This window comes from Enoplosus armatus, chromosome 10, assembly GCF_043641665.1.
Source record: "Enoplosus armatus isolate fEnoArm2 chromosome 10, fEnoArm2.hap1, whole genome shotgun sequence".
NCBI lineage: Eukaryota > Metazoa > Chordata > Actinopteri > Centrarchiformes > Enoplosidae > Enoplosus > Enoplosus armatus.
Window position 1 is genome coordinate 6,382,974 of NC_092189.1, and position 16,343 is coordinate 6,399,316.

Genomic DNA, 16,343 nt, shown 5'->3' on the forward strand with positions numbered 1-16,343 from the left:
AAAGGAGGATCAGCCAGTGAGACCAGAGTTCAGTCAATCACTTGTTTTCACTGATGTTCTTTTAGAAATTATAAGTGCTTCCTTATAAAGCCATCCAACAAATAGGATAGGGGGAAAAAAAACTCAAAGTATAGGTGAAAAATATATGATATAACAGCTGTGGAGAATAGTTTAGGATTTTAATAGAATAGGATAAAAGCACAGTAACCAATGTTAATATAATTTAATCACTAATATATAGAACATGACTTAGGTCTAAAGTTGCTATTTATTACAACACATAATAATAATAATAATGAATTTTGATGTGTTCCTGAGCGTGTAGGTATGTGTGGGTTTGAGTGTGTTGGTGTCTTCTTGTGTGTGTACAGGGTGTGTGTGTGTGTGTGTGTGTGTGTGTGTGTGTGTTGGCCTGTCTGCGTGAGAGCTTTATCACAAATCAGAGTGTCTGCGTCTGCAGGAGCTTACAGGGCAAGAGTTCACCGGTCTGTCGCTAACTCGGGGAGTTTCTCTCTGCCGGATGACAGCGGACGAAGTTTAGGGACGAAAAACCAAACACGCGAGACCCGCGAAGGAGTCGCTGTCCGCAAACATAACTCGAGCCTTGCTCATGGATATATTAAGCCCGCAAAGTGGAGACGTTTAGCCGGCGTGAAAGGCGGTGTTTTTATTGACCGTGAGGACGGCAGCGACGATGCTCTTTTAAACGGGGGTCGTTTTCTGGGGTAAGTTAACAGCTTTAACGGCTAAATGACAGTGGTGAGAGGAGTTTGTCTTTCGCGGGCATAACTTCATGTTCAAGTTTCTGACGTTAATGATAAGTTAGGTGTCGCTGATACGGACGCTTAATTCGGCAGTTTGGAGACGTTTTTAACTAACTAACGCTCAACTATGTTACAAAGCAATTTCACAAATGGCTGCAACGTTAATGTCATATTTGTTTTGTTGACGCCATATTTTAAAGCAAGACATTACTTTCGGACGCCCAGCCCGACATAAAGGCGTCCTGTCGCTGTTAGTTTTCTATGGAGACCGAGTTTCCTTAAGTTTCGTGAAAATGATGGAAGCCAAAAACAACAAAACTAGTTTTTTTTAAATGTGTATCGTAGTAGTGCCACTATAACTACCAAACAGACTTTATTGCACAAGACCACATTAACGTTGTCAGAATAACTGGATATTAATAGTCAAGTAACGTTCAAGTACTTTCTAATATGTGCAATTAGAGGCTGTGCTTGACATTTTTGGAATGATTGACTTCTTTCTTTAGATAGTATTCTCTAAGAGCTTATCAGTGAAAAGCTTGTAAATTAAATTGTGACATTCAGCGAAAAAGGCCAGCTTAAATGAAGCACATCTTTGGTGATGATCTCATGTAAAGATGCATGCTGGAGGCTCCAGTTGTACAAGAGGCTGCCATACATGAAAGGGATTATGAAATGGGGGGTAATTAACATGTGGTGGTGAAGCACTTGCTGAGCATCTTCTTCCTCAGAAGGAGCTGATCTGAGCTATGATGATGTCACAGCCAGGAGCAGGCCCGAAATAACCAGACATCTCTGTAGTTAGTGTTTCCATGACAACATAGCCTCCTGGTTTAAATGGTGGACGGGGGACTGTGTCTCAAATAATTACTTTGGATAATATGCACCAAATATGGGGTGGGGGTGGGGGTGTTGGGGGTGTTTGTGACTGTTGACTCATGGTACAAAAGCCCTTGTCTGAGAATCACAAAGTGAGACATCTAATGCTCCCACTGAGTTGTAGTGTTTAAGCAGCACTACACATGTATTGTTCTTGAACGTTTGACATCCTGTGTGGATAAAAGACAGCTGACCCTCCACTGGACATTCTATATTCATATATTTTGCATGTATGGCACAAACATTAAGGCAGATTATGCATCATATGAAAAGATAAGTCAGTTAAATGTAAACTCCTGAATAAAAATGTGTTTTTGTTCCTCCAGGTGTTTGAGAGAGACACAGAGAGAGAGGGAGAGAGAGGGAGAGAGAGAGGGGCCCGAGACATGATGTCCATTGGAGCTGATAGCTGACACTGTAGAATGAGAGAGGATGGAGCAGACAGACAACCCTGCCCCTGAGAGCAACAACCCTAATGGGTTTGTCAACCGAGTGTTTAATGTTTCTCTGGATGTGGAGAATGAGACCAGCAGTGTTTATATTCAGGAGACTGGGCCAGGGCCTGCAGAGGGGCAGGGGGAGACACAGGCTGCCTCTTCTCAGACCCCTGTCAAGGACAGACAGGAGGTCAACCGGAGGCCCCGTGCCACGGGGGGCATCTGGAAGATCTTGAACCGAAAGAGAGCTGTCTCAGAGCTGGAGCGCAGACCCCACTCCATGATCCTACCCGGCGAGGCTTCCATCCCTAAACTCTCGTTTGCAGACAAAGTTCGCTCCTTCAAGAAGCTTAAATCTCCCTCTGTGTTCAGAGGGAAGACGGGGAAACTCTCCACTGCCAAGTTCAGCAGCTCCTTGGTGGATGAGGAATCTTTCTGCCGCGACATTGGCACTCCTCAGCAGTCCAGCAGGGGCACACTTAGACATCGTGGCAAGAGGCACTCGTATGCTGGCTACACAGCAGAATTTGACTGCTCGTTCGAAGACATTGACCTCACAGCTCCTATAGACAGCCACCAGCCCACCGTAACGGGAGAGGCTGTGACTCAGAATGGTTGTAAACCATCAGAAAGAGTTTGCTATACTAAAAGAAGCCACAACAATTCAACCAACTGCAACAAAACAGCTGCAGTGTGTGAAGAGCCAAGCATTAAGGGTAGCCCGAGCACACACCAGGGAAGAGGAAGGAGGCACAAAGATGTGTGGAGTTACCTGAGGAGGATTTCCATTTTGGGGAAGGCCAATCCTGTCTACTCAGAGAGGAGCTTTGACTCTGAGCTTCACTCTATGGACAAGACCATGGACTCAGACTATGGTTCTGTAGACTTTGAGAGTGTCAGAGACTTTCAACCACCGCCCCCAAAACACTCTGACACCAAGGGGCACTTTGGTGGTCTGTTCAAGTTTTTCAACAGTGTAGCAGAGACAGCCAGAAAATGGCGGACAACATCACACTCCTTCACTCCTCCAGAGGGAGAGAGGACTCCGATTAGCTCCCCCCGGGCTCCACAGCACACAGTGGACAACATTCACAGTGTGTCCCTGACACTCCACAGTGAGGGTCTTCCAAAGTCCCAGCCTATTCCATCATCACCTGTGACCGCTAAATCCTCACACTCCAGTAGCTTTGACAGCGCGGCTATAGCACCTGTGACAGGTGGACGGTCCCCTAAAGTGGTCCTAAAAGCCTTTAGGGCATGCCCAGGATCTCGAGCTGTCAATGGCCTTCAGAGTTCTGATGGCACAGACAAACATATAGACAGAGAGACGAATCACAGGTCCACAGCCATAGTTGAGAATCATATCCCCCAGTCAGGTCCAAACACAGAGACTAAAAAGGAAGCAGAGTTTGAAAGGGATCCATTAAACTGTCTCTGTCAAGAGGAAAAGGTAGAGGGACAGACAGGAAATGAGCAGGATTCCAGGGATGCTCCACCTGACTCCCACCAGATACAGGAAGTGAATGTTCAATCACAACAAGGTGATAAAGAGAGCACAACCAATAGCGCACCACCATCAGATTCCACGGAGGAAATATTTAAGGTATGTGACTTAAATACAAAATGAGCTGTGTTTATTATCAGCCACTGAATTTTAATAAATGCATTTGCTAAAGAAATCAGTGATTTGTGTTGCTAAATCACCATTGCCATGTATAGTGTGTCACACATATGCATATGCACATTTATGCCATAACCACATTCCATTGCAGGCTTTTTTTCTCCACATCATTAACATAGCCAAAGGCATGCATCATGTAATTACTGCATAAATGCTCTAAATATCATCTGTGTAACTGTTTTAACCGTGGTCATTATCTTGCTTCTTAAAATCATCAACAACAAACAAGAATGTAAATGCTACCAGAGCTGGATACTCATTTCCTCGTGATATAAGTCCTAGGTGTGGTTCATTAACTGTCAGGGAGAAACAAAAACATTCACCATACACCAGCCTGGGAGGACATGAATTGGGCACCAGCTCTACAGTTGTCCTTTTGCCCCATCTGTTGGAGAGAGGAGGAAACAGTCAGTAGTTGCACTGGTGGGCAACATCATTGTATTTTGAGAAGTTTGTCCTTTCCTGCCTAGCCAGCATGCAAGGAAACCCTATTTCCCATGGAGCTGGCCGTGTGCGACTGCGATAGCCCTTAGAGCTGTGTGACGTCTGCGCTTCATGACGGCACCCTTCCCTCCTCTCTCCAGTGGAAGCATTAGTCATCTCCCTTCTAGTCACACCAACGAGTCAGGACATGTTTGCCCCAACTCCTAATGACAAAATGAGATGTGACATCTCAACACTCAGCACACTTTCATAAGGGTTTATTATGCAAGGGCGAGGGCTGTGGGAATCTGTGTTTTGGGAATTGTGTTAATGTGCAGTCCTGCAATAATTTAGAGAAATGATGGCACCAGGAAAATCCTCCTCTCTAATCTCCAGCTGTTTGCATATTAAATCCACCTGTCTGTTGTATTTTTGTTTTCTTCTCTGAAATTTAACTCCCATTATGGGGCAGTCTTGGCACTTGTGGCTAGCTACTGATGCGTTGTAATTAGGAACACGAGTTCATGGCTAGTAGAATCTTTTGAAATGAAATATTAGGTATATTTTGTTGAATCTCTAGAGACATTCCTCCCAATTCCTTACACAAGAAATGCATTGTTGCACCTTAATCTGGGCCAAACTACTGAGTATCTCTGCCAATCACAGCTGTGCGAGCAGATTGCCAGCCAGGCAGGCTGCAGTGTAAAACAGCCGTGCCCAGTCGTGCCCCACTCTAGCACAGAGAAGACTTCTGTACCTCACAAGCCCCTGCGCCCTCGTCCTCGCCCGGCCTCAGCTGTACTGGACCTGTGGAGGCCCAACCCGGACCGAGATCTCTACAGCCATTATAGTGAGGTTGGCTCGCTATGCCGGCGGAGACGCAGGCCTGCTCCCGCCATGCAACACTCTCCAGGGCAGAGACGGATGGCTGCTCGCTCCAGGCCTTGCTCTGTCATAGAGACCAGTGTTACTAGGGAGACGCAGTCCACGGAGCTGCACCACAGAGTAAGATGTCAAATAACCAAACACAGGAATTCATGCATTATTTCACTGAAACATACATTTCAGAACATTGACAGAAAAATGACAAATAAGCAGTCCCATGAATATCCAAATACACATTTATACTCAGTAAATGTATCTATATGGAATAGACAGGAATATATCACATCCTGATGTTGAAAAAAAAATGAAAGTAGGAGGGCAGAGTCTCACTAGTAGTCTCCACCAAGTCACTGATGAATATAGCCCAAGCCCATAATGAATCAAACACACACTACAGACATTGAAGGGCAGCCCAGTCCTAACCCAGTATTTATACACCGCTCACTGTTTGCTGCAACAATGCATGCATGCTCTGCCCCATTTATAGAGGCCTGTATTTCTGGATGCTGCTTTTTCCCTCAGCTCACCTCCCCCTCTCCTTCTCTTTTTCTTTTCCTCTCCCTCACCCTTTCTTTCCCTTCCTTTCTTTGTGGCTTTCCCTTTCTCCCTCCCTCACTCTCAGTCTTTCTCTGTGGCCAATTTTCTGCCTCATCGCTCCCATAAGCTCTACCTCTCATTGCCCTAACTCAGAGTCAGTTCATTTTAACCTGAGAGACCGCCCGGTTGGCATGATGTATAGTCTCTCATGGTTTTGCTGCAGGGCATGCACACCGACCAATGCACCAGAATAGACTTGCTGAATGTGAAATACTTTAATTCACTGCAAAAAAAAAGGGGGACAAGGCAGTAAGGAAGACTTTTTTATACCTGAAGGGCAGGGGAATGTGTGCATTCAACCTTGTGTGTGTGTGAGTGCGTGCATCGAAGTAACTCTGTATGGAATATAGGAGATGCCCTAACTACTCAGTACCCTGTAGGCCTTGTCTCGCCCCCCGGGTGTGTCACCGTTAGAGCCCCCGCTCCGGGTATCTCTCCAGCGGTGCCGCTCCCTGCCGCTCCCCCCCAGCACTCTCACTGCCTTGGCGCTGCTCCTGCCTCAGTCAGGTACCATTGCATATTTCTATTTTACATGAATATGCAGACTATTGATTGACGTGTGTTTGTTAGATTGATTGTCTGCCTGCATGTGTCTGTCCCCCAGGCATGGGCCAGTCGTCATCGTCGGTGCGTCTGCGGTCTGGAGGCTCTGGTAGCTGCAGGAGGAGGAGGCTGTTGAGACCTGGTTCAGAACCACTGCAGGTCAACATTGTGAGTCGAACACACACCCTCATAAACACACAGAGATACAGATTGATCTAATCACTGCTTTTACTCTTCTTTCTGTCAGTCTATCAAGGCCTTTAGAATGATTTATAAAAACCTCTGCATGCACAGATTTATAAAGAATACTGTGACCACTATATATATAATATTAAGTACCTATACGCACACACACACACACACACATCACACTGAGTTCGTTCACCTGTCGCACAGATGAGCAGATGTAGATGGGATAATAGGATGTATAATAGCGTAGGAGTATGAGTTCTCTCACTGATACTGGTAATATGGAGATGACAGAGCACTGGTCAGTGTTTCATCAGATTATGAAGGAACTGATCCGTGAAGATGGTGGCCATGTGGATTAATGTCATCCAGTACTCTTAGGCCATTACTCATCCCCGAATGGGGCGGCCAACATTTCAGATGTTTTTTAATGTGGCGAGAGCACATACATGCAGACAAACGGACTGAACTTCACAGCAGACAGAGGAGTGACATTAAATGGTTTTCGTACACCCGGTGTGCTGGAATCTGTGAGGAGTGTAACGTGTCTTTGTCAGTTGTGTGAAATTAGCTTCAGAGTACGTTGGAGTAATACTACTCAGGGAAGTGAAACCAGGCATTTCAGAATCGCTGCTTTGATGTGCAAGTGGCCTCGGGGGGATTCGAGTGGAAGGAGATGCAGAGTTTCTCTGAAACACCCTGACAGGGTAGTGAACATTTCTGGGGCTGTGTCCAACATCTACACCTACAGAGCGGCGATGCATAGGGCTTAACACTATTTACATTATTATATGATCACACTAAATGGAATCTGAGTCCCACGTGCAATGTTTCATCGACTCGTTTTATTTCTTCGAGTGGAGAGCATCATGCATAATGTTTCAAATTATAAAAACACGTTCATTAGCATTTAGCATTAGTATTTTCCCACTTGAATATATAGGAAACATATGTTCAATGTAATTTTAGAATGAGTGTGCACAGTGTTGTAAAGCTTTGTGGGTAGAGCTCACGTTTTCTACAATAGGCCCACATTCAAACTGTTTACAAGGAATCAGTGAGGATTAAGCACAATACACACAATACAGTGAGTTGTCCATTTTCATGACAGATGCTGTTTACTCAACTGTTGAATTATGAGCCCCGGGCCTTCAGACCTGGCACGTCTTTGCATTGAAATTTAGAAAAACTGTGTCTTTGAAGAGGTGATACTACTTGCATTTAGGCTTTGATTATAACTTTTTCTTGCTGGTCTAAATAGTGTTTGTGAGCCACTGCACGTTGTTGCCATGACACTCGCTGGCTCCTGTTCATCTTCTTGCTTCTATCTTTAGGCAGCCTTTTTAAGTGTGAGCTAAATAGAGAAAGTGTGTGGGTGAGAGAGAGAAAAAGGGGTGGGAGAGAAACGGAGAGGGGAAGAGAGATGCTCCCTTTGTATGTGCACTTTTGTGTCGTGGCCCTCCCCTGGGGTAGGGAACGTGGACTCAAAACACTGGAAATGTCTTGTGTGTGTTTGAATGGCGAGGGAAGTTCATTTGTAGCGGACTCAAATGCTGGGATTTATGACTTGAGCATGGCGGTACCATATATATATACACATATATATGTACAGTATAAATATATATATACTGTATACGCACAAGTTGACATAACATGGTAACGCAGCTGTAGTGCAGTCACATGGATGGAAAATGCTTCGACATTAAATCTGTGTGTTGCTGTCTTGGTAAGTCTTGCATTGTTTGTTTTGGTATAGATCTCGTGTCAGGACCGGGTCTGTTGTCTGTGATACAGTGCCGTGTGTGTTACAGCCTTCCTGTTAGGATGACTACTGGAGCCTAGAGGCCGCAGGCAGAGAGAAAGCATTCTCACTGCAGTGGATTAACTGCTAATGCTGACGCCTCTCTTCTCCCTTTCATTTAAATGGATTTCTCCCCCAGTCACTGCCCTCTTTCTCCTCTCCTCTCCTCTCCTCTCCTCTCCTCTCCTCTCCTGTAACAAACACGTAGCATTAGCGGTCTTTGTTAATTCCTATGCAGATGAGAGGACAGTTTCCTGTGTGTTACTAATGCTGTGCCCGAAGCTCTGCTGTCAACTTGTCAGAAAGGGGGACTGTCTTATTAAGGGCTTCACGCAGATTAAGAGTTTCAACAGAAATCTTATATGATTAAGTTTGGGCTAACCTAGGTCTGTCTGGTCATAATCATATTACGCAATGCTATCTATTTATTATGAACGCATGAGTCAGCTGGCTAGTTGGGCGAATAATAGGGCAGTGATGAAAAAGGACAAATTTGAGTTGAGCAGCTGCTTATGCACACACTTTCATACACGTGGGGAGCACCAGCGCTCATATGTTAATTTAACCACACAGACACACATTGATTCTGCTTGTATCTGCCTCCGAGGCCTCAGCCCCTATGATACACCCTCTTGACAACACACACACACACACACACACACCCTCTTCACATGCTCTCCTGATGTATTCAGAATTCATCTGTCAGGGTGTGTGAGTCATTGCATTGACGACCTCATTATTTGGTGAGGAATGAATAGCACCGGCTAGTGATATCTCTGTCAAACCCACTGTGAACGCGTGGCATTTGTTTCACCCAGGGCTTTATTTCAGAGCCCCGTGAGACAAACCACTGGAATAGGTCTTCCTCAAAATAACTGCATGTATGTACGGTCCGCACCCTGGGCCACAGGCAACCTAGAATCCTTTATCGATGTTCATTTGACATCGTTCCCCTGCCAGGGTACAGGCACGCATCTGCTGCGACTTACCGCAGCCACCAGGTAATACTGTTTTGTAGGATGTAGCGGGTTCTGATAAATAGTAGTGCCGCTGACTGAATCTGAGCAGGTGGTTGTGTCAGATCCTCCCAGGCTGTGTCTTCCAAAGAATGGCTTTCTGCCTGTCAGGTGCGTGCATGTGTTGTTGTTGTTGTTGTATGCACAGGCGTGACTCCATGCTTACGTGGTGTGTGTGTTAGGAGAGAGACAGATAGGCTCAGGGCCTTTTCTCTTATATAACTGTTGAGAGGGTTTCCTTTGCTCCTTACAAAAGCCATTTCCACTTTTATTTCAGATGGCTGCATGTTCCTGGGGACTGGAGGAACAGTGCAGTGTGCTAATTCTCTTACTCACTGGTGTATCCTGTTTTACAGTATCTCCGCACTATACTCCGTATTTTGTCAGATCATGCATGCCTGTGCATGTCCAGATTTGTGTTTGTGCTTTCTTGGAGCACATTCTGTTTCATACCTCATCAGGGCCAGTATTTCCATCCTTCCATCATCACACCAACTATGTTGTGCTGCTGCCACGGGAGGACAGTGGGGATATATTGGTAGAGGGTTCCAGTAATGTCACAACATGCAGTGATTTTTGTTATGAGACTATTTAAGGCCTAAGGCACTCCGGTGCTTGTTACACAGCATCAGTTGTATCATTTGTGATAGTTTTCCCAGGCTGCTTAGGTGATTCTACCCACAGTCATCAGCCTCTACTGTTTGTGTAATACAGTGTTTATTTCCATGGCTGTCTGCCAGGTTTATATTAGGGATGAAGACTTTTTCTGGTCTTAAGTCAACACAGAAGAATGTCACCTTGTGTTGGGTAATATGATGATCCCTTATTATCTGACAGCACCATCTTAGAGCAGATACCCCACAGGCTAAAATGTGTTACAGTTGTCTTCCTCTGAGAGATTGTGGAATTTTTATGTATGTATTAAATCCACTGGTATCTTTCACTGTAGCCATTCCCCTTACTTTTTACAACTTTAACTTTTTGCCTGGCTATAATAATAGCCTAGACTTTTTTCCATATCTCATTACATTCTCATTACTCCATACCTCTCTACGGTACATTGCATTGAGGCAAGGAGGTCGTGTGGCCCGGTGTTTAGTGGCACCTGGAAGTTACCTACTTGGCAGATTGCCATTAAAGGTTAAGTAGGCCAATTTAATAACATCAGTAGCGACGGCTCATAAAATACAAAAAATATTGATGATAACATTATGATTGTTCAATCCTACACACATTGAAAATGAATAATCTATGAAGCCTAATTTGGCCATTGCCGCGCACATTGCTATTATGTTCATGGTCAACTCTCATATTAACTAAAAAATGTTCATTGTGACACTGGGGGCAAATAAACAGAGGAAACTGGGCTGGCAAGTAATTACGTTCATCAATTATTCTATTGTTGTGAAGCACTTTGTGACCTCTGTGAAAGGTGCTATACTAAATAAACTTTACTTACTTGCTTCCAATGGTGCCAGTACATCATTATGACCTGATTAGGGGTCATCATCTTGCTTGTCAACATACAGGCTAAATATCTGCTGGCTGTCGTCTTGGGGATCATGTGTGTTGTGCGTAAATTGTCTGTGTCTTTAAAACTGAATGTAATATCCAGCAATATTGCCAGTCAACACAATTCTGACTTCAGTTTCAGGTAAAGGTGAATGATGATGAAATCATTTGAAAGACACACTATATGCAGCTCTTTGTTGTAATGAAGCACCTTTTGAGTAACAACACTTTTTCACATTTACTTAAAGATTGTTTCAGGTTCACTTTCCTATTTGATTTTACATTTAAAACTATGAATAGGCATCACACTAATAAGCAGATTTACTGTAATCCAGTTCTTCTGTACTTTATTATGAGCTCAGCTGAAATCTTGTACTGACAATGATCCTTCCAGTCGGCAACAAGTAAAACATTATTTGCACGCTGAATAAAAGACATAGCTCCAGCCCTGGTCACTTTGTCCCTGCCCTGAAATAATGAGACAGAAGCTAACTGCCTGTACAGCATTCTGCTAGTTAGAATGTATCCTGCAGGCCTCTGTGAAAGATGGGCTGCATTTTTCTGGCAGCTGCCACTTCTTGTGTACATTATTTAGCTTAACTTTCTCCCTCTGACCTCTCTGGCTCCCTGCTACACCACATGCGGCGTCAGAGAAAACCCTCCATCACGTACACGTATTATGCAACCCCCTCGCTCCTTGTACTTCTTCCTCGTTCCCCCTCTTCCATCCGCCTCCCTTTCTTCCTGACCTCAGAGCTCGTCATCACTTCCATCTCTGTTTTCTCCTCTCCTCAGATCACGTTTTTCTCTCCCCCACCGTTTTTTCTTCACTCCCTAACCTCATCTTCCCCCTTTCTCTCCATCCCATTCCCTCCTCCAGGCATGTGAAAACACCTGCTTCCTGCGACCTGTTGTGTGTGTTTGTGTGTGTGCGTGCGCATGAGAGCATGCAAGTTTCTATGTGCATCCATGCCTGTGTGCAGTCATATATTTTAGATGGCAAGCTTGTTAGTGAATGTTTTACAGGACAGCACTATATCAGGAGGAGTCTGTGAAGTCTTTGATGGAATTATATCAACAAGAAGTAAGAAACACAGAATGCCAAACCCTGCACCCAAATAGCGTTTCACTGCAGAGTTTTGCATTTCAATCCGATGCTCTGCTTTTGAACCTTCATGGTGTGGAAGCAGTGAGAATGTAAAATCATTTTAGCTCAGAGGACAGGTGGTGCTGTAGATTTTCGTATCCCAACCCCCCCTTATAGTGAGTTACACATCTATGGCATCTAGTGGGCATGATGGTTGATTAGAGTAAGTGTGTAGGCTGTTCATGTTCCCCTGTCTTCTCAGATAATGTGACCAGCCTCCCTAACAATGTTAAAATAAAATCTAAATATACAACACTCTGCTCTCAAAGAGACACAGTACAAACATTGCATGCAAATGTAGCAGCCAGAAAACTCTTGAAGGATGGGAAGGCACTGCCACCTCCCAGTGTTTTGGGCCGCAGGTGGCTTACAGTGCTCTGATGAATGGTGACACTAGTGAGCGCGCTCAGTAAACTCACAACCAGCACAGCAGAAGTACAGTAATGCAGTGCCGGCTTAGGCAACCAACCAAATCCTAGCATAGATCGTAAAATTTTATCCCTCACCCCACAGCCGGGCTCTCAAATGACCAATCTTCGGGCTTTACTTGAGAACACGCAGGCACCGAACATAGACAAACAGTATTTTCAACAGTGTTTCCTTAATGCTTCCTTTTTGTTGCCGTTTGTGAAAAGCTACCCTGCTGTCTTTGGGGAGCTTGTTACAGTGTCTTTTAGAAGAGGCACTGTTTCCCCCTCTACAGGAAATTTCAGACTTACTACACTGTCACTGAATGAGTGGAGAGCTTTTGGGAATTCAGTTTGAGCATATTCAGACTCTTCTACTCTTCTACTCATGAATCAAGGAGGTGTCTTAATGGATATGTAAAGGGGTCAACGTGTGCAAATGAAGTGGAACCCACTGGTCAGAGAAGAAGAGGGTCAAATAAATAGAAAATGTTGATGAATTCAAATTAATAGTGGTGAATATGTAATCTAGATTAAATGCATTTCAGAAAAATATGATATAATATAATACAATACAACCTGATAATTTACTGACTTCTTATTTCTGTAATAAATATACACTCTCCTTTTAAAAAAATAGTTTGACATTTGGGGAAATACGCTTATTGACTTTCTTGCCGAGAGTTAGATGAGGAGATTGATACCACTCTCTGTAATCTGTCAGTAGGGTAAAAATGTAGCTGCAGCCGGATAGCTTAGCTTAGCATAAACAGTGGAAACAGCTAGCCTGGCTCTGTCCGAAAGACAAAATCTGCTTACCAGCTCCTCTAAAGCTCATTGATTAACATGTTATATCTCCTATTATACCCCCTATAACTCCTGTTACTTGGCCGGGCACAGTGACTTGATCTTGAGTCTTCGTGAGATTGCCAGGCAACCAGCATAGACTCCAAGAAGCTACAGCGTCTATCCAACCAAGAAATAGTCCCACACATAACCCCTAGTAAAACAACAATGTGCCAATTTAACGCTTTGGGTTTTGTACAGATTAAACAAACGAGACATACCTGTCAGCATGAAAGCAAAGAAGTTGTTACACTGTTCCTTTAACTTTTCAGCAAACACCGACAGGTCCCCCCAGTGGTTCCAATATAATTTGGATTTTTAATAGAGGTATAGGGGAGAAGGTTGAGTTGGAGTTCTCTGTATTGTGTGCTTTCAGCCATTAATGCCAAAGTTAACCTACTTTCCCTTAGCAAATACAATACAATTATCAAAGTAACATAGTAATGACCAAGTTGTGTATTAGATTAGCTTCATATTTTATGTTTCTCCTCTGCGAGCTTGTTTTCAAAAGCCTGCTTTTATTCCACAAGAGACGTTATATACCCTAAATTCTGGCAGTGTTTATACAAAGACGTGTCTTCTCTTTCCCTGCTAGAACTTCACAATGTTATGCAGACTCACTAGGGGCTGACATAAAGAAAACAGTCACAGGGCAGATACGTGTTGTTGTCCTGTCCCCAGAACACACTGATATTGCACTGGTTTATCATTCAACAATAATTCATTTTTACTGGTCCCGTGGCTGTGTCATGACTGAGTAGGAATATTTCTACTGAAGCCGTTAGGTCTAGGAATGTTGTGATATAACTTGTGATGTGATGTGTAATTTCTTCACCTACCTCTTTTATCTCATCTATCTTGCACCATTTTCTTCACATTCTCTGTGCTCTGACCCACTGACTCGCCTTTACAGCCAAATTGAGCTGAACGAAGAAACAGCTGACGTCTGAACAATGGTGACAAAACTGCGTTCAGGAAAAGTCCAGTGGATTTATTTTAGGGCACTTTGTGGCTGGAAGGCCTGGGAGGAAGCAGGAAGTCAGCGTGGTTGTCGTGGGGATGGAAGGGGAACAAAAGAACTGGGGCAGACTGGAGGGGAAATGGGTGTGGTGGGCTTCGCCTCCCATTAGCCAAATACCTACTGACCACAAACAGATTCATTTGCTAGCACTGAAATTTGTAGTCTTACTCAGAGAGAGACTTTCTAAAGACGTAGCCCGCTGGCTAAAGGCAAGGACAGTTAGACCTCAGACCTCAGAGTAGATCCACAGTTAGAACTTAAGAACTGATCTCAGACCAGTAAATGAACATGAAGGAGTATTGTCAGTGCAAATAGAGGCTATGTAGAATTATATTTCTACTCTTACTGGTGCTGGACTAGTGCTTAAAAAATAGGGAGGGTCTGGAATATTTTTACTGTCTTTCATCTAAAGGTGAGAGGTGCAAGCATTGTTCCTAATATGGTTGTCAGTGTGGCAATGATGGATGATGCCAATATTGTAGCAAACGGCCGCTGTAGTAGAGTAGCAGAGCTTCCTGCCTACATCCTACCAGGATACTATTAACTATTATGAGTAGATATTGCCTGGAGGCATTTGGAATTAGTGCTGTGTGGCAATAGTATAATTACGCCATGCTTTTTCGGCAGCATTGCATCAGCCTTGTTCAAGGAAGGTGTGGAAGGTGTGGAGGATGTGCTTTGTGCTCACGTCTGTTTGTTATATTCATTGACAGGATATTGAGGCACACACGAGGTCTGGAGAGTCCAGATTGATGACATTAGATGCTCTTCTCCCTTTGGCTTAATTGGACTCTGGTACCCGATGCGCACACTGGCGTAGTTCTCTCATGGGGAAAGATGCCCCAATCAAGTGAGCAGTGAGCAGCTGCATCTGTGGAAGGGGTTCAGGGTCATTTTCACAAGCCGCAGGTGAAGGGTGAGATCATGAGATTGACTGCCAGTTTGGTGCAGTGGCTGCAGTGATCGTCATTACATCAGACCCACACCCACAAAGCAAAGTTCACTAACCTTTTTATCTTTTTCGGACCCTCACCTGGTTGTTTCTCTGCAAGATGATTAAAGGATAAGTTAACTTTCTTCACTATCTCAATACACTACTCACATGTCCATATGTACATTGTTCTGCAAATTTAAAGAGGTTAATTATTGTCAGTTATCAATAGCCTCAAACCAAAAACATTGGTATCAGAATTGGCCTTACCTAAATCAAACCCCATTTATACTGTAATAGTACAACTCCCTCACAATAATGACAATCCTGAAAATGATGCAAGTCATATTTGGGAGATATTCTGCCATTTTTACAACACCCCCCCCCCCCCCCTTTTGTATATGTATGAGTATATTAGCATTGGGGTCTGTGCAGATTTAGACTTTCAGATGTGACCTTTGTTGTCTAAATGTCAGGGAGATTGGAGAGGGAGCCCACAGAGGTAGGGCAGGCTTATGTAATCTGCTCACTCTGCGTTTCACACACGCATGCACACACACAAGCACAGAGCAGGAAAAAAAAAGAAGCTTGTTTGAGGACGGTTGTCATATCTCAGCTGTGATGCCTCGTACAGCTCTCTGCATCGCACTGAAAGCCTGGCTTTCAGGATCCACTGCTTTTATTAGCATGTATGTGCAGAAAGTGCCCTGGAAATTATTTATGGCTTTAAAAATACTGATACAGTGCACTCCTTTGGTGTTATTCTTTTAAACTTATTCTAGGTTTTTTTTTAATCCATCCCAGCGCTCTCTGAATGCTGAATGTGAAGACAGGGTTTAGTTTGGAGAGGGTTTTTGTGTCCGTGCGTTTGTTGGATGGCGGCTGGTTTGTGAGTGCGGCGACTGAACTGAACTGATTCTCCTGTATGAATTCATTCATGATCTTATTGTGCTCTCTTCATAATCTGCCAACAATGAGAGGCGCGGACACCAGGACAAGGGCTGCAGGCTGGGATGCGCTCGTGTGTAATACAATGTTCACCTTAAGTATCACTGAGAACGTGGAGGCCAAAATAATGATGTGCACGCCAATGGCAAACACGTGCATCAGATGGGAGCTGGAGCCATTTTGGCCTGTCACTCACAACACTGAGCCGCCTTAAAGGAATACTGCCCCGAAAAAAACGAATGTTTTGAATACCAAACACTCACCTCCTGTAGGTTTGAAAGGCTGCTCTGAAACATTTGTATAGCTTGCTCCTTTG

The 16,343-nt window shown here is 44.1% G+C and overlaps 1 protein-coding gene across 3 annotated transcripts in view; it reads left to right on the top strand.

Annotated features, from left to right (window-relative positions):
• Positions 1 to 639: 639 nt before the first annotated feature.
• The window catches only part of LOC139291195 (rho guanine nucleotide exchange factor 9), a 37,984-nt gene continuing 22,280 nt past the window's right edge, over positions 640 to 16,343 (top strand). For all 3 annotated transcript variants that reach the window (XM_070913153.1, XM_070913154.1, XM_070913155.1), the window contains exons 1-5: positions 640 to 725; positions 1,970 to 3,683; positions 4,851 to 5,189; positions 6,047 to 6,173; positions 6,271 to 6,377. In XM_070913153.1, coding sequence (XP_070769254.1) covers positions 2,076 to 3,683; positions 4,851 to 5,189; positions 6,047 to 6,173; positions 6,271 to 6,377 — 2,181 coding nt within the window. In that variant the 5' untranslated portion in view covers positions 640 to 725; positions 1,970 to 2,075. The remainder of the gene's footprint in view (positions 726 to 1,969; positions 3,684 to 4,850; positions 5,190 to 6,046; positions 6,174 to 6,270; positions 6,378 to 16,343) is intronic.